This window comes from Heloderma suspectum, chromosome 1, assembly GCF_057233095.1.
Source record: "Heloderma suspectum isolate Gila_16-S chromosome 1, 16-S_ref, whole genome shotgun sequence".
Lineage (NCBI taxonomy): Eukaryota > Metazoa > Chordata > Lepidosauria > Squamata > Helodermatidae > Heloderma > Heloderma suspectum.
This window is the reverse complement of record NC_139458.1, coordinates 64,170,001-64,192,907: the sequence shown is the minus strand read 5'-3', so window position 1 is coordinate 64,192,907 and position 22,907 is coordinate 64,170,001. Positions and strand designations below refer to the sequence as shown.

General features: G+C 42.4%; 1 protein-coding gene across 9 annotated transcripts in view; it reads left to right on the top strand.

Annotated features, from left to right (window-relative positions):
* The window catches only part of MEIS2 (Meis homeobox 2), a 347,329-nt gene that overhangs the window by 318,352 nt on the left and 6,070 nt on the right, over positions 1 to 22,907 (top strand). For all 9 annotated transcript variants that reach the window (XM_084844570.1, XM_084844562.1, XM_084844578.1 and 6 more), the window contains one exon: positions 22,023 to 22,081. In XM_084844570.1, the coding sequence (XP_084700696.1) occupies positions 22,023 to 22,081 (59 nt within the window). The remainder of the gene's footprint in view (positions 1 to 22,022; positions 22,082 to 22,907) is intronic.

Genomic DNA, 22,907 nt, shown 5'->3' with positions numbered 1-22,907 from the left:
TTTTAAATGCAAAATGGACTGGTACCGTTCAGTCTTACAGCTATCTTGTATTTTAAAAAGAGAAATATAAGAAATGATAATCCACTGTAAATTTAAGTAGCTATCAAGCTTTCAAAGCATGTCATAATAAAGCAAGTTGTGATCAGTTTGTCTTATGGGGTGTGTGTGTGTATGTGTGTGTGTGGTCATTCCTGAGAAATCTGAGACACCAAGGGTGCAATCCAGTGCACATTTACTTGGGATGAAGTCCCATTTAACAGCAGGATTTACTTCCAAGTAAATATGCATAGAATTGTACTGCACAATAGGTATAGCTTTGTCTGTGTTCAGTGATTTTTGCAATCAGAACACTATAGTTTGGCTCCATCTCATGGCTTCCTAGCATATATGTTGGCAAAGGTCACTGGGAACCTCTTGACCTGGTGATATGAGTGAATCTTGATACAAGACATGTGGGGAACAGGATATGAAAAGAGTGTACAGCTGAAACATGCTTTAAGAGGAAAACATGCATTTTCATTTCAATATTCTGCTTTTTCTGATAGAAATTCAAAATTGCACATTCAAAAATCCTATTTTTAATTTCGAATGTTGAGTTTTCAATATTTGGCATGCCTTTCAGTGTTCACCATGTGCAGGTATATACACCCAGAAATCTGCAAACATACCAGAGCTCATATATTGATGAAACAACTTGAATTTCAAGCCCCCAAAAGCAGTTTTGCCAATTCAGTATCTTTTCAGTCTGTTAAAATTTCATTTTAGATGCAATTAATAGACTAAATGAAATAAGAGGTCAATTCTCCCATTAATTAATTCTCCCCCTGTGTTACATGAAACTGATTACAGTTTGTTCCCATGATAACAAGTTGCATGTGCAACTTAAATCAATTTTATTTGGTTTTGTAAGCCTCTTTGAATGACATTTTTGGGTAGAAAGGCAGGGTACAAGTAAAATAAATGTCAAACAAAACAGATTAGTTTATTATATTAGCTTATATTATATCATTGTGACTTACAGAACCACAATGATATGTGATGTTTTGGACTTCAATTCCCAGCAGCCCTAGCCAGCATGGCCAATTGTCAGAAGTGTGGGGAGTTGTAGTCCGAAACATTTGGGGGCATCAAATTGGGGAAGGCTGGATTAGGGCAATCCAGAAGCACAATAACTGCAAAATAATTTTTAAACAGCAATTTAGGAAAGAAATGTATTTCCTAAAGAAAGATTTTGCATTGCTTTCAGAAAGACTAGAGGTTAAGTCAACTGAACTACTAAATTCTATATATGTAGAGTCATAACCCTGCCCTTCCACTGCTTTTAATTCATAAACAGCAGAGGTATTAAGATGGACTTTACCTACCAATCTTAGAAGATGGTAGTGCTCACACTCTATACAATGGGCAAGTTCGCATGTCACCCTAAGCCACCCTGAGAATAAGCCACGGTGGGTGGGTGACTTGTCCATTACTCCCAAAAGACTATCACCTGCTCAGCAGCTTGCCATTTCTTGTTTCTCCCTCAGCCCTCCCAGCGGCTGTCGGCGTGTATCCCAGGGATCTTTGTGACAGAAATCCTCATTTCCTCATTCCCTACATCACCAACCTTTCTTCAATTGGTCCACTGGGGTTGCTGGCTCATGAGGGAAACTCCCCCCCCATCAGATCGCCAAAGCGATTTACGTTTCTGAGCCCTTAATGAGTGTGGCAATGCGTTTGTAAACTTATTTTTAGATTTTATATTAGGCTCTTGCATAAGTGCACAGGACTGCAAGCCCGCCTGTCCACTTTTGAGCCCAGCATAGCCATATCCCCCTCTTGTCAATGTCTATGTCAATGTTATCCTCCATTTCAAGGGTTCCCTTGCTAGCGATCACCTTTTTTTAAAGGCTGCTTCACATTTTACTGAAGTAATAACACCCACCCCTAAAGTTCATTCTCTCTTGCAGCCGCCAGCCACTTTCAGCCCCCCCCCCCCGCCCTTTGTGCTTGTTGCTTCCCTCCACTGGTCTCCATTACTAGCTATCAGAGGTACATGAGGGTTACAGAGCAGTGAGTGGAATTGCTAAACACACACAAATTTCAAAGGAGAACAGAGACTGAATGGGTAAATATACACAAATTTCAAGGCACAAAAGTGAGGCATATCACTAAAAATGCACGAATTTCATGGCAGAGCTGTAAATCGGGAAAACTGCTGAAATTTCAAGGCAGAATAGTAAAACTTAGGGGGAAATTATGCAAAATTCCTAGCAACAGACATTCACTCGTACGGACTTGTGCAGGACCAGGGGAAAAAATGTGAACACGTTCAGTACACTCTTTGGTGTCCTTTCTTCAAGGTTTCTATGAAAAAAAGATCCATCTTGAGATGGAGGACACTAAGAAGGAATGAGGGAGAATGGCGGCATCAGTAGTGAGATTGAGAGGAGTGGTGGGAGTTTTCACTGCTCTTGCTGGGTGGCTTTCTAGCCGTTCCTGACAACCCATGATAAAATCACTCTGCCAGCTTTGGACATCACAACAAGCCGCTGTGAGAACAAGCCACTCTAAACAACCCTGCTACAAACCATGCGTTCTCGGGGTGGCTTGTTTGCAAAAAACAACCCACAACGGAAAAACTGCTCCAGATTCGGACATCACGCTAAACCACCCTGCAATCCCCCTCTCATGATAACAATGCACTGTGGCTTAGCACGACATGTGAACCAGGTTAATGATTCATTTTGTGGTGCTCCCCCCTCAAAAAATAAACCAGAAAAAAATGCATTTGGAGACATATTTCCACTTTTCCACTAGTGCAGGCACTGCAGGAACAAGAAGTTTCACCAAAATCAGTAGTCTTGAAATGGCCATCTATGATGTTATAAGGCACTTCTCTTTCGTAAGTGACTATAGTAACCTTTTAGTCACAAGTCAGTCATTACCATTGTTAAGGTCCCTTAATCTTTGACAAAACTACTAGGAGCTTGAATCAGTCCTGCATTAAAAAAATGTTTCAAGTAAATAAGGCATCTTAACTCATATTATTTCCTTAATAGCCTTCTGGTCTGTCTTGTTCTCAAGTGACTTAAGTCAGCTAAATACTTATAGAAGGAATGCAGTGCCAAAGTTGGTAGCCAGGTGTGTCACACTCAGCACAAAGAAGGTGTGTATCATCCTTGTTGCATTAGCCCTGAGAGAGAAGCTCCCATTGATGCCATTCAGAATCTGCTGGGAAAATGTCAGCTGGATAACTTTCATACACAAAGGCCTGAGACCGAAGAACCATGTTCAACTACTTCTGTATGCTGGGCTTGTCTTTCTCAAATAGTACCTCCTATGCCAAAATGGTTTTGAAAATAATGATACTTTCAAAAACAGGTTGAGTTATACAGTCTGGACAAATCTGTTGTTCAAAGGAACTAAGGAGAAAAGAAACCACAGAGTACACCCAAACCTTTGTGCATTCCTACAGCACCCATCATAGCCTCCAATATTTTTTCTCTGTATATAATACCATATTGACACTTGATCACCTAGCAGTTTTTCTGACACGGTAACTTGTTTTATAATCCCCCCCCCCCAATTTTGGAGTTCTTTGCCCAGAACAACTAATCTCACAAAAACAACAGGTTAACATCACCATGTGAGGACTCTACTTTGGAGGGCCCAACCATCTTTTTTGGGGTCCAGTACAAACTTGTTTCACAGGCTGGCTCCCACACACATACCACGATCTCATTGCATACATACAGTGTCGTGATAAATGAAAGACAAGTGTTTGTTTTAATTCTGGAATTACGTAGTCTACACTTCTGAAATTACCCCATCGCCACACTGTGGCTTTTCTACATGAGCCAAACCCCACCTTTCTGCTGGTTTAACGTAACATTCAGCCTGAAGAAGAGTTCTACAAAGTTTGCTGACTATTTTATACCTATTCGTTTGGGAATAGCACTGGCTCCCATGGTCCCTGGGATTAATATATCTGATTGTTATGATACTTTGTCCTTCCCACCAGCTCTGCCTCTCTTTTGCCTATACACAAGGAACTCTGGAACTAGTACTACTTGAAATAGCATGTCACAGAGGGAAGCACAAATCTTTCTTTGTCATTCAAACTGCTAATTTAATTGCACAAGCAGCACACTCTTACACTCTAGAGAAGGGCCTGGAGCAACAACTCATTGTTCAGAATGATAGTTGTTTTACTCCAACACTGTATTTTATTGGCTCTAGCAAATGTCACAAGATCTGGACAACAGGTGCATAGAAATATATTTCTGTAAATATCCTCAACCACAATTTACAATTTAGCCTATTTTTTATTCATTGTAATGCAATTGCAGCCTAGGCTGGGGGCCCTGGATTGCTGAGTCCTGGTAAAGTGTACCCTCTGCTTCCCATCATGCTTGGGCACTGCCACAAAACTACAAGAACAGAACCTGAGCAAGTTGTTGAAATGCTCTTAGGACATTACAGTGTCTCAGATCCTATTTCAGGCATGATGCATACATTTACTCGGGTTTCTTTGTAGGAGTTTTGTGTTTTCTGTGCTATGCATGACTTTTTGTCACACAGACTGGAATTCCATCTTTTCAGCATCACGTGCATCAATCTCAACAACTGTGTTATCTGGTCTTGATTGATAAGCACCTTGTTTACCATGACTGTTTTGCCTATGTTCCTTGGATATAGATAAAGGGCTTCTGAAGTGTAGGATCTCCTGGATCATTCTTAGTACAGCTTGTAATATCTACATTATTGGTCTCTGATATCATTTGAACTCCATGTCAAATGAAACTATTTGAACAGTGGCGGCCTGTCAATTGACTTCTGGGTCTTTCAGATATGAATATAGAAGGATTGAACTTACACAGTATTTGGACTGCCCCATGCAAATCAATGCATGTGATCCTGTAGCATAAAAAACATATATAACTGTTGGCAAGCAGAAAGGGAGTCATAGTCTTCACTGCCCCAATAAGCAATCATGCATACAGCATGTAGTGCATATCCATGCTCATTACCCTGTGGGTTGTGCTTCCCCATTCTTTAACAGCATAATGATATGCAAGTTTACTGGGAGGTAAGTATAACTATGCCCAATAGAAAAAAAGGAAAGGTTCCTCCTGTGCAAGCACCAGATCATTACTGACCCCTAGAGGGACGCCTGCTTGCGCTGGCGTTTTCATGGCAGACTACAGCGGGTTGGTTTGCCATTGCCTTCCCCAGTCGTGACTACCTTTCCCCCAGCAAGCTGGGTACTCATTTTACTGACCTCAGAAGGATGGAAGGCCGAGTTGACCTGAGCCGGCTACCTGAGACCCGGCTTCCGCTGAGATCGAACTCAGGTTGTGGGGAGAGTTTTGGTTGCAATACTGCCGCCTACCACTCTGCGCCACACGAGGCTCAAGCCCAATAGAACTTACTCTCTAATAAGTGTGCTTAGAATTGTACGCCTAGAATAATCCTGGTTTAGTTATGCAAGAGTACCTGTGTTTCTAAGCAAATAAATGGTAAAATAGTTTATGTTCATATGGCTGCCATTCATGGGGCTTTCACTACAGGTGAAAGGATGGGACAAGAACTCCTGTAGATGGGATGCACTCATACTGCCTATAAAAAGGATCCATAGCTATGGCACTTTTAAAAATATAACACTACAGCACTTTTCTCATGCACTATGACCATATGAGATTTTATCCTAAGTGTTTGCTGAAAAATAGGATGACTTTTTAATAAAAATAGATTCTGTTCAGTTTGAAAATGATTAAATTTCTCAGCAGGACCCATGTCATATGTATATTCCAAATTCTGAAATGTCATTTGGCCAAAGATTAGTTTTTCCATTAAAAGTGAACAAATTTGGATTTGTTTTGCATGCTTAAAGCAACCAGTCCTCTATTAAAATGTCAGTGCCATACAGTGAGCTGGAACAAAACCTGAGGAAAAATGTTTCCTACATATTGTGAACGAATTATCACCATTTTCACACACTACTATTCATGAACAAAAAATAATCCTGTTCCTTCCCCCCTTTTTTCATAAACTGCATTATTTTTGTGCTAGAAAAATGAATATCTCCAAAGATTCCTATTGAATGAAAACTAGAAGACAGTGGAAAAGGAGTTCAGACAATTTACTTCTAAGTCGCTGAATGGTCTCTAACCATAGTAATGGCTAGAAGTAATAACCCTTTGAAAGCTATTCAGTAGCCCAAGAATAATTAGCTTGTTGGCCTTGTTTCAATTTTTAATAAATAGGAGCAAAATCATGTTCATATATTCCCATACTGTATATTGTGGGAAATGGGATGAGGGATCCTTCTGTTCTCCATTTTGTCTGTACTTCTTGTTAGCAAAGAGACTGACATTTTTACTCAGTTTTGGTTTCTTGAAATCCTGCTTGGGACCCCTGTTACCCATACTTCAGCCCTAACAGACATGCCTGCTGTAAATGCTAGGTACAACTATCTATACTATAAGTATAGCTTCTTATTGCTCCAACCATTTGCAATGACTTTCAGGCTTTCACCAGATCTGCTCTACCTCCGGCCATAATGCTTCCAAATACTCAGTTTTTACTGAGATCCATAATGCTGGTGTTGGCACCTCTTGCTGTGCCATTCTGATTTCTATAGCCTTGTTACCAAAAAGGATTGCTACCACTTCTGTCTACTGTGCCTATGGCTGTTTTGGCAGGTATGATATTGGCAGCTACAGTACCAACATTTATCATTGCATTATCTATTTGATGGATATGCCAGCATCCCGATAATTTCAACCACCTTTTCAGTCTAGCACGGAATACCTTTCTCCCTAAATCTCTGATGATAGAATTTGGATTCTGAAACATAAATTCTGACGAAGTGTTTAAACCTTTGCATGATCACATCACGAAGCATCAGAACCCCCTCACAGAATGAAGATCCATGCTTTTATATGGAGGATAACTCAGTCCAGCATTTTGTGCTTTATGTGAACAATCCGGTTTTCATTTGTTTTTTCCAGTCAGAGCTTACCATTACAGTTGTGTTACCCATGTTCCCTAACATCCTAACATTGCTAACATCCATGGCTCCCAAATCATACTAGTTGAATAATATGTATAGAGCTCAACAAGAGAGACACTTTAAACTGCTTCTTTAACCATCTGGCTCCCAACTCACTGACGGTTGATGTTTCACTTAGGAAAGGTCAGCAAGTTCTCAATGCAGCTTCAGTGGACAAATAAAAGGAAACAGAAAGTAAGATACCATGGTTTTACTTCGTATCAATTTTGTTACTTCATACTTCTAACTGTAAAACTGGCATGATTTGATACTGGTATTTTCTTTGGAACCGAATGCTTTGGCTACTTGATGACTTACCAGAAAACAAGGTTTTGTTTTCAAATCTTTCAAGCAAATCTTTCACCTAGCAAAACAATACATCAATACTAATACTTACCTTAAGACCATGGTCTCTGCTTCACATCCTTACTTCCAGAGAAAGTCCCACATATAGGACTTAACTTTAGATGGTGATGGCCTTTTTCAGTCTTAGGACGGGTGACTCCAGAACACAGTAACTCAGCCCCACAGTCACATCTCAGCTATCCTGTTTCTTTAAACTGCCTGTGGTACCAACCTGGACAGCTACAATCTGTGTCCATCCTGTATGGATCAGCATTATTTTTAAAGATAGCTCCACACCCCTCACCATAGCTATCAGCAATACAGACCAAGTCCTCTTAGATCCGAAGTATTCTTTCAAGTGAAGCTTTTGACTCCCTCCTGATTCCATTCAACTCTTCACTTTAGTACTGCTATACATAGTCAATACCTGGGAGCATCTTATCTCAGATCACTGGATTTTCGTTTTTACTCTTACTTTCACTTGACACTTATAACCTCAGCGGTTTCTTGTATTACCCCTTCAACAACTGTTCTTTAACAAACAGTTCACATTCTCTTCCAGGAGAAATAGAACTCTGCCCAGAATCCCAGGGCCATCTAAGATTCTATTTGTGTTACTTCACTATGCCACAGAATGATGGAGAACTTCACTGTCGTCATACTTCAAGGGTGTCACCTCCTTCATGAAACCTAGGAGGTTCTGGATAGTTTCATTGTCAGCCATCCTATCCCTCTCATCACTGAGGTTTGGTTCAGGTCTATAGACATTAAAGACATTTACTTTTACATTGCCACCTAACCTCAGCACAAGAAGTTTCATTGGCTTGCAATAGGGAATTATTGCTGCCAGCACTTTGCTTGATCCTTCAGTATTTCCACAGTCCCAAGAGCTTTTGCCAAGTGTATGACAGTCATTGCAGTGTACCTTAATTGTCAGAGCATCATCATATGTGCTTATATAGATAAGAACATACGAACAACCATGCTGGATCAGACCAAGAGTCCATCTAGTCCAGCATAGTCTAGTTCACACAATGGCCAACCAGCTTTCAACCAGGAACCCAAAAGCAGGACAAAAGCACAACAGCATCTTCCCACTGATGTTCCCAAGCAACTGGTGTACATAGGCTCACTACCTCTGGTACTGGAGATAGCACATAGCCATCAAGAAAAGTAGCCATTGATTGATAGCATTTTCCTCCAGGAATTTGTCTAACCCCCTTTTAAAGCCATCCAGATTGGTGGCCATCACTACATCCTGTGGTAGCGAGTTCTATAGTTTAACTATGCTGTGTGAAAAAGTACTTAGAATCATAGAATAGTAGGGTTGGAAGGGGCCTACAAGGCCATCGAGTCCGACCCCCTGCTCAATGCAGGAATCCAAGTCAGAGCATCCCTGACAGATGGCTGTCCAGCCTCGTCTTGAATGCCTCCAGTGTGCAAGAGCCCACCACCTCCCTAGGTAATTGGTTCCATTGTCGTATTGCTATAACAGTCAGGACGTTTTTTCCTGATGTTCAGCCGGAATCTGGCTTCCTGTAACTTGAGCCCATTATTCCGTGTCCTGCACTCTGGGATGATCGAGAAGAGATCCTGGCCTTCCTCTCTGTGACAACCTTTCAAGAACTTGAAGAGTGCTATCATATCTCCCCTCAGTCTTCTCTTCTCAAGGCTAAACATGCCCAGTTCTTTCAGTCTCTCCTCATAGGGCTTTGTTTCCAGTCCCCTGATCATCTTTGTTGCCCTCCTCTGAACCCTCTCCAGTTTGTCTGCATCCTTCTTAAAGTGTGGTGCCCAGAACTGGACACGTTACTCCAGATAAGGCCTAACCAGTGCTGAGTAGAGGGGACTAGTACTTCCCGGGATTTGGAAGCTGTGCTTAATGCAGCCCAAAAGAGCATTTGCCTTTTTTGCAGCCACATCACATTGTTGGCTCATATTCAGCTTGTGATCAACAACAATTCCAAGATCCTTCTCGCTTGTAGTGTTGTTGAGCCACGTATCCCCCATCTTGTAACTGTGCATTTGGTTTCTTTTTCCTAGGTGCAGAACTTGGCATTTATCCCTATTAAATGTCATTCTGTTGTTTTCTGCCCAGCACTCCAGTCAATCAAGGTCACTTTGAATTTTGTTTCTGTCTTCCAGAGTATTAGCTATCCTGCCCAATTTTGTGTCATCTGCAGATTTGATCAGCATTCCCTGTACCTCCTCCTCCAAGTCATTAATAAAAATGTTGAATAGCACTGGGCCTAGGACTGAGCCCTGCGGTACCCCACTCGTTACCTCTCCCCAGTTTGAGAAGGTCCCATTGATAAGCACTCTTTGAGTCTGATTCTGTAGCCAACTGTGGATCCACCAGATCGTTGTTTCATGTAGCCCATTTTGAGCTAGTTTGCTCATCAAGATATCATGGGGCACTTTGTCAAAAGTTTTGCTGAAGTCGAGGTATATTATGTCTACAGCATTCCCATGGTCCACAAGTGAGGTTACTTGATCAAAAAATGAGATCAGATTCGTCTGACAGAATTTGTTCTCGACAAATCCATGTTGGCTTTGAGTAATCACTGCATTGTTTTCAAAGTGCTTACAGATGGATTGCTTTATCATCTGCTCCAGAATTTTCCCAGGTATTGATGTCAGACTGACTGATCTGTAGTTCCCAGGTTCCTCCTTTTTACCCTTTTTGAAGATAGGGACAACATTAGCCCTCCTCCAGTCATCTGGCACTTCACCCATCCTCCATGATTTCTCAAAGAGAATAGACAGCGGTTCTGAGAGTTCTTCTGCCAGTTCCTTTATTACCCTAGGATGCAATTCATCTGGCCTGGAGATTTGAACTCATTCAAAGTAATTAGGTGTTCCTTGACCATATGCCTATCAATCTCAAGCTGCAATCCTGCCCCTTCAGCCTGTAGTTCGCCTTTGCCAGGGGATTATAGACCCTCTTTTAGGAGATGACTGAGCCAAAGTAGGAATTGAGCACCTCTGCCTTTTCTTTGTCATCTGTTATCATTTTGCCATCCTTATTTAATAGTTGAACAACCATTTCTTTCCTCTGCCTTTTACTATTCACGTAGCTGAAGAAAGCCTTTTTGTTGTTTTTAGCATCCCTCGCTAACCTCAGCTTGTTCTCAGCTTCCTTTTATCTGTCCTAAATCTCCCACTAATCAGCTTCATGGGATGACCCCAGGTTCTAGTATTTTGAGAGAGAGAGAGAAATGTCTCCCTATCCACATTCTCCACACCACGCATAATTTTGTAGACCTCTATCATGTCTCCCCTTACCCACCTTTTTTCCAAACTAAACAATCCCAGCTGTTGTTACCTTCTCTCATAGGGGAGCTGCTTCAGCCCCTTGATCATTTTAGTTGCCCTTTCTGCACTTTTTCCAGCTCTACAATATCTTTTTTTAGATGTGGTGACCAGAACTGGACACAGTATTCCAAGTATGGTTGCACCATAGATTTGTATAAAGGCAGTATGTTATTGGTAGTTTCCTTTTCTAATTACCGCTGACATGGAGTTTGCGTTTTTTACAGCGGCCGCACACTGGGTTGACATTTTCATTGAGCTGTCTACCACAATCTCAAGATCTCTTTCTTGGTCAGTCACCGCTAGCTAAGATCCCATCAGGTTATCCTTGAAGTTGGGGTTTTTGCCCCAGTGTGCATCACTTTACACTTGCTTACATTGAACTGCATTTGCCATTTAGATGCCCATTCTCCCAGTTTGGAGAGATTCTTTTAGAGCTCTTCACAATCTCTTTTTGTTTTAACCACCCTAAATAATTTGGTGTCATCAGCAAACTTGGCCACTTCACTGCTCACTCCTAATTCCAGATAATTTATGAACAAGTTGAAAAGCATTGGTCCTAATACAGATCCCTGTGGGACCCCACTATTTACTTCCTTCAATTGGGAGAATTTACCATTTATTCCTACTCTCTGCTTTCTGTTCTTTAACCAGTAACTGATCCATAAGAGGACCTGTCCTCTTATTCCATGACTGCTAAGTTTGCTCAGAAGTCTTTGGTGAGGGACTTCGTCAAAAGCCTTTTGGAAGTCCAAGTAAATAGTGTCTACTAGATCACCCCTGTCTACATGTTTGTTGACACTCTGAAAGAACTCTAAAAGGTTAGTGAGACAGGACTTACCTTTGTGGAAGCCGTGTTGATTCTTTTTCAGCAGGGCTTATCCTTCTATATGCTTACTAATTTTATCTTTAATAATGTCTTCAACCAATTTACCTGGAACAGACATTAAGTTAACTGCCCTGTAATTTCCCAGATTCCCCCTGGATCCTTTTTGAAAATTGGTGTTACATTGGCCGTCTTCCAATCCTCTGGTAGAGAGGCTGATCTCAGGGATATGTTGCATAGTTTGGTTAGAAGATCAGCATTTTCAGATAACTGATTCTGGCTGGGAATCTGCATGCAATGTTTTTAAGGGGGAGCAACCTACAGCCCTACCATTCTTTTGAATGTAGACCTGGCTATGGGAATTGAGTATCTGCCCACTGAACAAGGGGCATCAAGAGGGTACTGCTTGGAATTTCTCATGGTTCATCAGGGTCCCAAGATTCGAGGTTACATAAAGCTACCCCATGGTCAACACGCTCCATGTTTTTAAAGTATTAAACCTTAGATAAGTGTGGAAGAGCAGACCCAGCTTTTGGCAGCGCAGTCTTAACACTATATATGTGGTTGTGGAAACCAGCACTATCTACCAGTAGAAGCTGGTGGCTCCAATTTCAGTGGGGCTCTTGACCCATTCTGGGTTTCAGTCAGAACCAGCCAGAACTCTAAAGGAGCTATCCAAAGTGCTGACCCTTATCACCAAAATGGGTTCAGCACCTTGGATAGCTCCTTTGGAGTTCTGACTGAAACCCAGAATGTATGCACAGCCCCACCAATATCGGAGCCACCAGCTTCCACTGCTATCTACTAGTTACATGAGCCATCTAGTCATTCATACGGTGACAGCCTATAGACCTTTAAAAAGAGTGGTTGCTTACCTGAAAGTGATGGACCAGTGTTCTGACTCAGCTTCCTATGTTCCTATTAATGATTTATCTGTGTAGTGTCACAGTGCGCTCTCCTTCCTGTTGAAGATAGATCTCACTTATAGCTGATATTTCTGGAACAAACTTAGTGGGAAGTTTCTTAGTAATGGTAGTGAAGATATCTTTCTTCTCAAAGACTGTTGCACTCATGCAGTGCATTCCAGCTGAGCTATCCTAGATGGTGAATGACCACATTGTGAATTAAGATCATTAGGTAGGACATTTATAATAGAATCTGCCTAAACCCAATAACTTATTTTTGAAGTAGTTTGGGGGTCCATCTGCCAGAAAGTAGTGTTTGTCTCACTGAAAGCAGATGGAAAGAATCTGGCCTGAAAGCAGATGGAAAGAAAAAAAGGATTACATGTCATTTCCCCATTCTGTGCCCAGTATTCAGGGATCTAAGACATTTTAGTTTTGGCAGATTCTGCAACCCCACAATGTTGTTTGTTTGTTTAGAACTGGAGGAGGGGGGGGAGGGAAATGCAGCCTACCGGAGGCATGCAGCCCCTGCCACCCCATGCTGCCTCTCAAAATCTGGGGAAATTGTCTGTTGTTGTTTTTTAAATGGTACATGTAATGCTATGGGAACACCAAAGGGGTCATAATTACTACAAAGCAGAATGGGTCACAGATGTTTATACACTGTTCCTCTTCTATCCCCCTCCTCTACCTCTCATGTTCCTGGTAGCTCATCCCTTGTGCCCTCCTGTCTTGTAGTGCTGCTATTTAATGCCAGGTTGGTCTGCAGTAAGGCCACACTCATCCACGACCTAATAATGGATGAGAAGGCCGATCTGGTGTGTATTACTGAGACCTGGGTGGGTGAGCTGGGTGGGGTTGACCTGACTTAGCTCTGCCCACCTGAGTACTCGGTACAGCACCAACATAGGTTGGAGGGCTGGGGAGGGAAGTCACCGTGGTTCATAAAACCTCCATCTCTGTCACCAGGAAACCACTTCACCGAGGGGCTGCACCTGGCGGTGGGCCATAGAGACAGATTGGGGATGCTGCTGGTGTATTGCCCACCCTGCTGCCCAGCAGCCTCCCTGACCGAGGTGGTCTCAAGTGTGGTGTTGGAGGAACCCAGGACAGAAGTTCTGAGTGACTTCAACCTCCACACTGAGGCTGTCTCTGGAGCTTTGGTGCAGGACTTCATGGCCTCCATGGCAACCATGGGGCTGTCTAAGTTTGTCATTGGCTCAACACATGAAGCAGGGCATACCCCTGGCTTGGTTTTTGCTCTAAGCTGTGAGATGAGTAATCTGAAAATCGGGGGTGATGGTGTCCCAAGTAACCCCATTGTCATGGTCAGATCATTTCCTGGTGACATTTGAACTCATGGCATTACTTCCCTCCTGCAGGGGTGGGGGACCCATTCAGATGGTCCTCCCCAGGGGCTGATGGAATCTGATGGATTTCTGAATACTCTTGGGTATTTCCCAGTGGAAAAAGCTGGTAATCCGCCGAGGCCCTATCCTTACTGTGGAACAGTGAGATGCAGAGGGCCATCGACTCGATTGCACCTGAGTGCCCTCTCCAGTTCTGTGGAACCTGTTCTGCTCCCTGATATACTGGGGAGCTACAGGCAATGAAACAGGCTGGACATCAGCTAGAGTGCAAATGGCACAAGTCTCAAAGTGAAGCTGACTGAGCACGCTGTAGAGCGCATAATCGTGCCTACCGTATGGCAGTGAGGGCAGCAAGGAAGGCTTACTTTGTGCCTCCATTGCATCCTCAAGTAGCTGTCCAGCGGTGCTTTTTCGGGTGGTCTGGGGACTGTTAACACTCTCCCCAGCGAATGGGGCCCTGGTCCCCCTGTGATCTTTTTGCATCACACTTTGAGGACAAAATTGCTTGTCTCCACAGCGAACTTGATGCTGTTGTTAGCGCAGTTCCAGTTGAGGTATCGGACGCCACCATCTGCCCAATTTTGTGGGATCCGTTTCAGTTGTTGTGGCCTGATGACATTGACAAAGTGCTTCCTGCAACGCAACCAACCACATGCCCTCTCAATCTTTGCCCCTCATGGCTAATAAAAACTAGCCAAGGGTTATGACTGAGTAGGTCCAGGGTGTGGTGAATGCTTCCCTTTGGGAATGGGTGGTCCCTGCTGTCCTTAAGGAGGCAGTAGTGTGACCACTCCTGGAGAAGCCCACTCTGGACCCAATGGTATTAGACAGCTACCACCCAGTTGCAAATACCCCTTTTTTAGGGAAGGTTCTGGAGAGGGTAGTGGCAGAACAACTGCAGGCACTCTTGGAGGATACTAATTATCTAGACCCATTTCGATCTGGATTTCGTCCTGGTTATGGGACTGAATCAGCCTTGGTCACCCTGATGGATGACTTTTATCGAGAGAGGGACAGGGGGAGTGCAACCTTGTTAATTCTGCTTGATCTCTCATCAGCTTTTGATACCATTGACCTCCTGGATCAACACTTTGGGATGGGTATAGGAGGCACTGTGTTACATTGGTTCCGGTCCTACCTGCGGGGTTGATTTCAGAGAGTAACATTGGGTGACCATTCCTCGGCCCCTTTGGCAGTTGAGCTATGGGGTTCCACAGGGTATCAACTTGTCCCCAATGTTATTTAACATCTATATGAAGCCGCTGGGAGCTGTTATTAGCGGATTTGGAGCCAAGTGCCATCATTATGCTGATGACACACAGCTCTATTTCCCTCTGACATCTGAATCAGGAGAGTCTGGGCAAGTTCTGGATCAGTGCCTGAACTCAATAATGGGCTGGATGAGGGCCAATAAACTGAAACTGAATCCTGGCAAGACGGAAGCCCTGTGGGTGAGTGATTCCTGAGTCTGGGAGATAGGTTCACTGCCTGTTCTGGATGGGGTTGCACTCCCTCTGAAAGATCAGGGCCATAGTTTGGGGGTACTCCTAGATCCATCATTGTTGCTGAAAGCCCAAGTGGCTGTGGCAGCTCTGAGTGCCTTTTGCCAGTTTCAGCTGGTTCGCCAACTATGTCCTCTCCTGGACAGGAATAGCTTGGCCATAGTGGTACAGCCACTAGTAACCTCAAGACTGGATTACTGCAAAGCGCTCTATGTGTGGCTGCCCTTAAGGCTGCTCCAGAAGCTGGAGCTAGTGCAGAATGCAGCAGCTCAGCTCCTGTTGGGAGCTGCCCCTATCCAGCCAGCCCTAAACAACTTGGGACCAGGATACCTGAGAGAGTGCCTTCTCCCTTACCAACCTTCCTGGTCACTGAGGTCATTGGAGGGCTTGCTTCTGGTGGTTCCACATGGACCTATGGCCCGACTTCAGTGTGGCAGCCCCCTTTCTTTGGAACTCCCTGCCCCTAGAGGTCAGGCAGGCACCAACACTGTGATGTTTCCAGTTCCTCCTGAAAACAGCAGTGTTCCAGCAGGCATTCCTTAATTGACCAGTTACGGTTTTTATTGGCAATGTGTTTTGAAACAAGTATAATTTTAATGTGTTTTTAATCTTTTTATCCTTTTACTGTTTTATTTCTTGTGTTCACTGCTCCAAAACCTGTTCTAGATATGGAGCGGTATATAAATATTGTAAATAAAGAAATAATAAATAAAATAAAATTAGCTTGTTCGCAAGCTAAATTTGACCCTTTTGCTAAGCAGCTAAGCAATACCGAAAGGGTCAAATTTAGCTTGCAAACAAGCTAGTCTTGACCTTTTTGACGTTCCCATAGTGTTACAGATGCCCATATTAAATTTTTAACAGAATTTTGTTGTTGTTGCCTGTGGAGGGGATCTAGGGAGCAAAACTGGCTCCTGGACCTCCTGCAGGTGCCCATTCCTGGTTTAGAAGATGTGTGTGCCACCTTTCTACCAAATAAGGATTAACACACAAATAACTGTCATAAAAAGTGTAATGCTATCCTGTGGTAACCCGAAGGCCAATATCTTAGACCAGCCCTCCCCAGCCTGGTGCCCTCCAGATGTTTTAGACTTCAACTCCTATCAGCCCCAGCCAGCATAGCCAGTGGTCAGGAATGGTGTGAGCTGACAGCACCAGGTTGGGGAAGGCTGGCTTAGACAACGTTGAGGTTCACATTGATAGCATCACAGGGAAATTGCAATGATGTTGAGGTATAGTTATTAATTTATTTTTAAAATCCTGCCAGTTTAAGACTAGAGTTAAGGCTGTCGCATGTTGGCTCACGGTCCACAAAGCCAGGAAATAGGAACTTAAGGCTAATGCCTTAACAGACGTGCTCCATGATTAATAATGATGTGCAATGTCACGAATCGTGCTTGCTTACAACTTCCCCTTGGTCTTTCAGGCGCAAATCCAGATGGGGAGGATAGAGTGCAACACTGACTCACCGGTTCTGTCTTGCCTTATGAAGCATCTAAGCCTTACTGTGTTGCAGTCTAACATATCTGGAGGCACCAGAGTTGGGAAGGCTGGTTTAACCAATTCTTCCAGCTACTGATGTCAACAATAAACAGGCACGGGTCAACTCAGAGAAAGATCCCTTTAGCAATAAAGTAAGCTCAGATACTTCATAAGGCAAGATAGGGCCAGGATAACCTGACATACTTTACTCAAAAGTAAGTGCATTAGACCTAATATGGATCAGGAGTGGCGCATAGGGGTTTTTAGCCCTATGCATGCAATTTACATTACAACTGTATGCCTTTTTTGTAATGTAAATTGGACATGTAGGGGAAGTGATCTAGACTACCATCACAGGTGGGGGGGAAGGGTTACAATCCCTCTAGGCCTTCCCCCCATTGCTAGGGACCCAATTTGTGTAGTAACGTGTAGCAAACCTAGTGCCCTCCAGATGCTCTGAATTTCAATTCCCATCAGCCCCAGGCATGGTCAACAGTCAAGAGTGCTGGGAGTTGTAGTCCAAAACATCTGGCACCACAATGGGGAAGGATAATATAGCCTGATGTTGTAAGGTCTTATTCCATAACTAAAGGAATAGGCATTGAACATAGAATACAGTGACTGGGTTCAGATGATATGCCGTGGGGCCTGCAGGCATCAAATCGAATACGCAACCCCCTTGTCATGTTGTGTGAACCCAGCAAGCACTGTCTAACCCTTGCATAACCCACGCTCACTGGGTTCGTATGACACGACAATCCTGAGCAGGGGCTGCACGTTCAAAATAGCAGCTCCACATGTCGAAGCCTCACCAGGATGGGCTGTCGTGTCATGTGAACAGCCCCAGACTTCGAAAACATTGGAGTACTGGGCAGTGTTCTAGCTTCCGAATGAAACTGAGCATGCATGACACTTGCTGCCAGAGGCTATAATGGGATAGAAAAACCTTAATAACTTTGGAACCACTGCTCAGAATATAACCAAACCAACAAAGGGTATGTCTCCTCAACACGCCTGAATAAAATACATCAATAGTTTTCACCAAAATTTGAAAGAAATATATGATATGCCATGCCACAAATTAGAGTAAAAAGGGTAAATGTATCTAATGCACTTTTAACTTGCTGTACCTGTGGCAGTTTTTATTAGATCAGTTTGAGCGAGTGTGGTGTAGTGGCTAGAGTGTTGGACTGGGAGTCAAGAAACCCGGGTTCTAGTCCCCATTCGGCCATGGAAGCTCACTGGGTGATTTTGGGCCAATCACAGACTCTCAGCCCAACCTACCTCACAGGGTTGTTGTTGTGAGGGTAAAACGATGAGAAGGAAGATTATGTACACCACCTTGGGTTCCTTAAAGAGGAAAAAAGGTGGGATATAAATGTAATAAATCAATGGGATATAAATGTAATTTGATCCATTATAAATCAGTTTGCACAATTTTAGATCTCATTAGGTAGATCATGGATGCCAAATTTCAAGTTATTACCTCAAATGTGTGCTAGGCCGTCCCCCTCCATTGTTGAGTTCATTGCCCTCTACCGACAGAAGGCAACTTTCTGAAGACGTGAGTCTCTTGTATCCATGGATGCTCTCTACAAGATTGAGACTGCTGATTTTCCAGTGTTCACAATCACATGGAGACCCTCCACAGATACAAAATGCTCTCTTCTTCAGAAAGTTGCCCTCCACAAGTAAAGGGCAATAATCATGACAAGAGAGGGCTGGGGCTAGTGTACTCCCTGTCCTCACACTTTAGTTTAACCACTTAGAGAACTACTGCATGGGGCTAATGTTTATCAAACTTCTGAACCGGCCCTCACCTTTCTAAATGTAACACTACCTACCAACAGTGGTCTAACTAAGCCTGGACCTTTGGGCCAAAGTCCAGGACGCTGCAGCCCGGGGGGGGGGGGATTCAAATCACTCAGAGAGCAGCAGGTGATGGGCAGCAGAAGCAAACTCCATTTTATTGCTGTAGTCATGATGGGGGCTATGATTTAAATGAGTTTAAAATGCAAAACTGCACGTGCTCAGAGTTTTTGTTTTTCGTTTTAAACAGGGTTGGCAAATCATTTTGTTGTTGTTGTTCTGACATAACAGGAATGTAGAAACAGTTATAAAGCATGGAATGATGGTTGGTGAGGGGAAGAGAAATGTTAGTTTTAAGCTTTACAACTGGGGTAATACACATCTAAAGCGCGCACACCCTGCCCATAAAATCATTAAGTATGTGGTGTAAAAAATTCCCTAGCTGCACCACTGCCTACCAAACCCCCAATAGCCCTGCAGACATTTCTTGGTAGATAACTGCAAGCTTACTGCTATGTGCATAATAATCGATGAACTGGGGCCCTCTTCTCACACTGGTGTTAGGACAGATATGGGGCAGAAGGAGGAGATGCTGTGACCGGAATCTTCTGTATGCCCCCTGCCTCTTTGCAGCTTCCATAGTATAGCAGTGTTGGTGGTTGTAATACTAAAACTCTCTTGCTTGGAGGGAAGTGCCTCTTGTTCTGTCTGCTGTGGAAACATCTCCCTCCTTGGAACTTTGTTCCCCCTTCCTTCCAGATGACTTGTACCCTGCCCCCCAGGAGGGCCTGGCCCAAATTTGAGAACCACTGACCTAGGGCTTCCACTGTTTCCTCACAAAATATCTGTTGAATCAATTAGCAGCTCACAGAAACAGATATATTTTGTGCTAGTTCTCTAAGTTTTTCTATCTATATCCCTATGTTTGATCACTTCTAGAATATACAAAGAATGCACAGGCATGGACTTGATTTGCACAATTCTTTCCTAAAATGTGTGTCATTATGACCTGTTGAATTAATTGGCATTAGCCACTGTGTAGTCTTTTTAATTGTGTATGTTCATAAAAGCCAGTTTTGCATTCCTTAAGCCAAAGGATTATGAATTGTCTGAGTGTTCTGCATTGTGTGTAAACTCCTTTTAAAAAATTGAGAGGATGCCCCCCTTTTTAAATTAATGTATACATTCTGAGGAGTTTCCAAAGGTATGACCTTTAGGTGAACCCCTTTAACCTTCCCCTTAATTATTTGTTTGAAGACAGTGTCGTGCTGTCCTGCTGAGAGTGAAGAACCATAATGCATTGCAGCCCTGTGAGTAAGGGAGTGTTGTAAGGAAGTGGAAAGGGACATAAATAAGGGACCACCAGATGTAAATAATAAAAAGTGGTTGGAGCTGAAATAAAAACTGAAAAAGCAATTTAATTTGCCTTACGAGTGGCTAGGTTGAAGAAAGCAAAGGTCAGCAAGGCTCAAAGTAGAGGGGAATATGTTGTGTGTTACTAGCCCAAGTACAGTATGTGCTTGTTTCATTTCTTAAACCTTGCCATCTGCATACACCATTAGAAGCTCATTGAAGAGAAAACAGTCTTATCAGGCTTTTCTGCTAATCTCTTTTGGCGTTAACTTTAGCTGATAAAAGGCACACTGGCTGCAGAAGGCTCAGGTCAGTCCTTGTTTGGTCAGTGTGACAACATTACTGGAAAGCAGCTAAGCAAATTAAGTCCTATCAAAGACCTTTGTCTTGGAGGACAGAAATATGTCTCAAAGTATAGTGTTATGTTAGGAATACAACCTCAGTGACAGAAATCATTATTATTTAGAGGAACAGATTATAAAAGCAGTCTCTAATGCCTGGCAAAATTTGCCTTTGATTAATAATAAAGCAGAATATTTTTCTCAACTGTGGTGTATTTAAATAGTAAGCAATGTCTTTGTGTAAACAAAAAGATGCAAAATAGCCTATGTAGTCTTTGGAAGCATATATGCATCATCTGCTGGCTGAAATTACCACTAACATACTATTGCCTGAGATACTTTATTGCTGTAAGGTGGACTTCACCATTCTGTACGAAATGCAGTGACCGTGTCCAATGCTCAAATGCTAGGTACTAGAACTGTACTGACCTAGTAAAATGAGTTGATGTATATTAATTACTGGCTTTATCTGAAGCTTACTGAAATTTATGTTAACCTCCGTGAGAGCTGAATCAGAGCTTTAGACAATGAACAGCATTACTAAGTTGTTTTAAATGAGGATATGTTAAGTATTTCAGAAGAGGATTAAAAGTTGCGTTCACCTTCCTTAGCATATCTTAAGGGTTGCTAGGCTGGAATCTAAATGACAAAATACTGGATGAAACCTGAACATAACCACTAAAGTGTCCTAAAACACAGGATGGGCATATAAACAACAGAGATCAAAACAAGTATGACTTGTGAATGATAGAAAATGGCTTTAACTAAGCTGTGCAATTTATTTATTTATATATATATATATATATATATATATATATATAAAAATATAAATAAATAAATCATTTTACTGGAGTTAGTTTGAACAAAATTATTTGATGTGGTTTGTTATGTATTAACTTAATGGCGAAATATGCAAGCATTTATTTTTGAATTACCCACAAAATTAAATCCAGGCTTCGCTTGCCAAATAATGGGCTTTGCCTAACATTCTGATGACTCGGACGCTGCTTTAGTTATGGTACCTGATTGGAGAAGAGGTTATTTCGGGCTTAATATTAAACACATGTACCTGCAATCTCCCCCCTTTTCTATCAAGTTGAAATGTGCCCCAGTTTATGGTTGGAAGTTGCCTTATGCTCTCTGCCCTGGGTGTCCAGACTCTTGGTTGAAAAGGTCGCCCCCAACTGGCACTGACCTCCAAATGACCCTTGGCTTTACAGGCTTAAACTGCAGGAGTTGCAGAAGAGCAGAAGTTCTTTCTGGGCCAGCACTTATTGCTGCTGTGCTGGTGATAAAACTTCAGACAGCCTAATTGATGGCTTTGCTGACCTAACAATACCTTGTGAAAGCACAGAATAGCAAAGCCTGGTCCTCATTTATGGACAGCTGCAATGGTAGTTGAATTGCTTGGGATGAAAACAAACAAACAAACAAACAAATAAATGCCTCTGCGGAACTTTAGGCAGATTTCTAGTTGGTCAAATAATTCTGCTTTATAAATAATGTTTGAAGTCAAGTATTTTATTGTACACAATTTTCCTTGGATTCACTCTCTCCTGGTAAATACTTTCCTAACCTGAAAAGTTATATTATGTTCTTTTTCTGAAAAAAAAAAAGTTGTTTGTATTTCAGCCATGCCAAAGTAAAAAAGAAAAAAGGGGAGATTCTAATGAAAGAAATATATTTTTAAGTACAGCACTAAGCCGATAAATAGATTTCTATACTTTGTGTTCTGTTTCAGGTTTATTAATGCGAGAAGAAGAATAGTACAGCCTATGATTGACCAGTCAAATCGAGCAGGCAAGTTTCAAGTAGTATCTGTATTCAAGTCCCACAGGCACAAATCCTCATCAAATTATTCTTCAGGAGTCCCTTCACCTGGTAAATAAATGCTTCCAATAGGCATTCTGGGAGATTTTTTTCTTATGTCCCCAGAATTCCACTATAGGAAGCAACTTCACTAATTGGTGCTAATTGGAGATTTCCCACCCTGACTCTACTGAAACTGCTTTTTATTTTCTCCCTGAATTGGTAATTGGGTACAAGTACTACTGCCACAAGCAGTTTGTTTGACTGGGAGCACTTGAATTGCTCATTGCTTTTCTGCATCCAATCAACAGGACAATCTCATTTTCTTGCTACCCACAACTCCTTGGTGCATGCATTGCTTTCACTGCTGTAAGGCTAGCTGTAAAACTCATTGTATCCATTCATTTGCTTTGACGATTCACAATATGCTATTAATGCCAGGCATGCTACAATACTGGCAAAAAAAAATCTAATTTTATTACTTTCAGTTACCAAGGCACCAAATATTTTACCATTAACATTCTGGCAACATGCTTTTCCAGCTTTTGAAATATTGATTATATAAGTTCAAAACTACAATGAGCCAAGTAGCAATCACTTTATACTGTGTAATATACATTCACTTGGCTTACTAGGGAGTTGTAGTTTCTGCAGTTAAGTTATTAGATAAAACAGTTCTCCATGTGGTGATAACTGGGTTTTAACTTGATGCGGATTTTGCCTGCTGCTCACTTTAAAGGTTTGGAGAGGTTATTAATCCTGTGGGAGAAATCTTTATGTGTAGCAGTGAATTTCTTATCCATAAACAGGTGGTGGG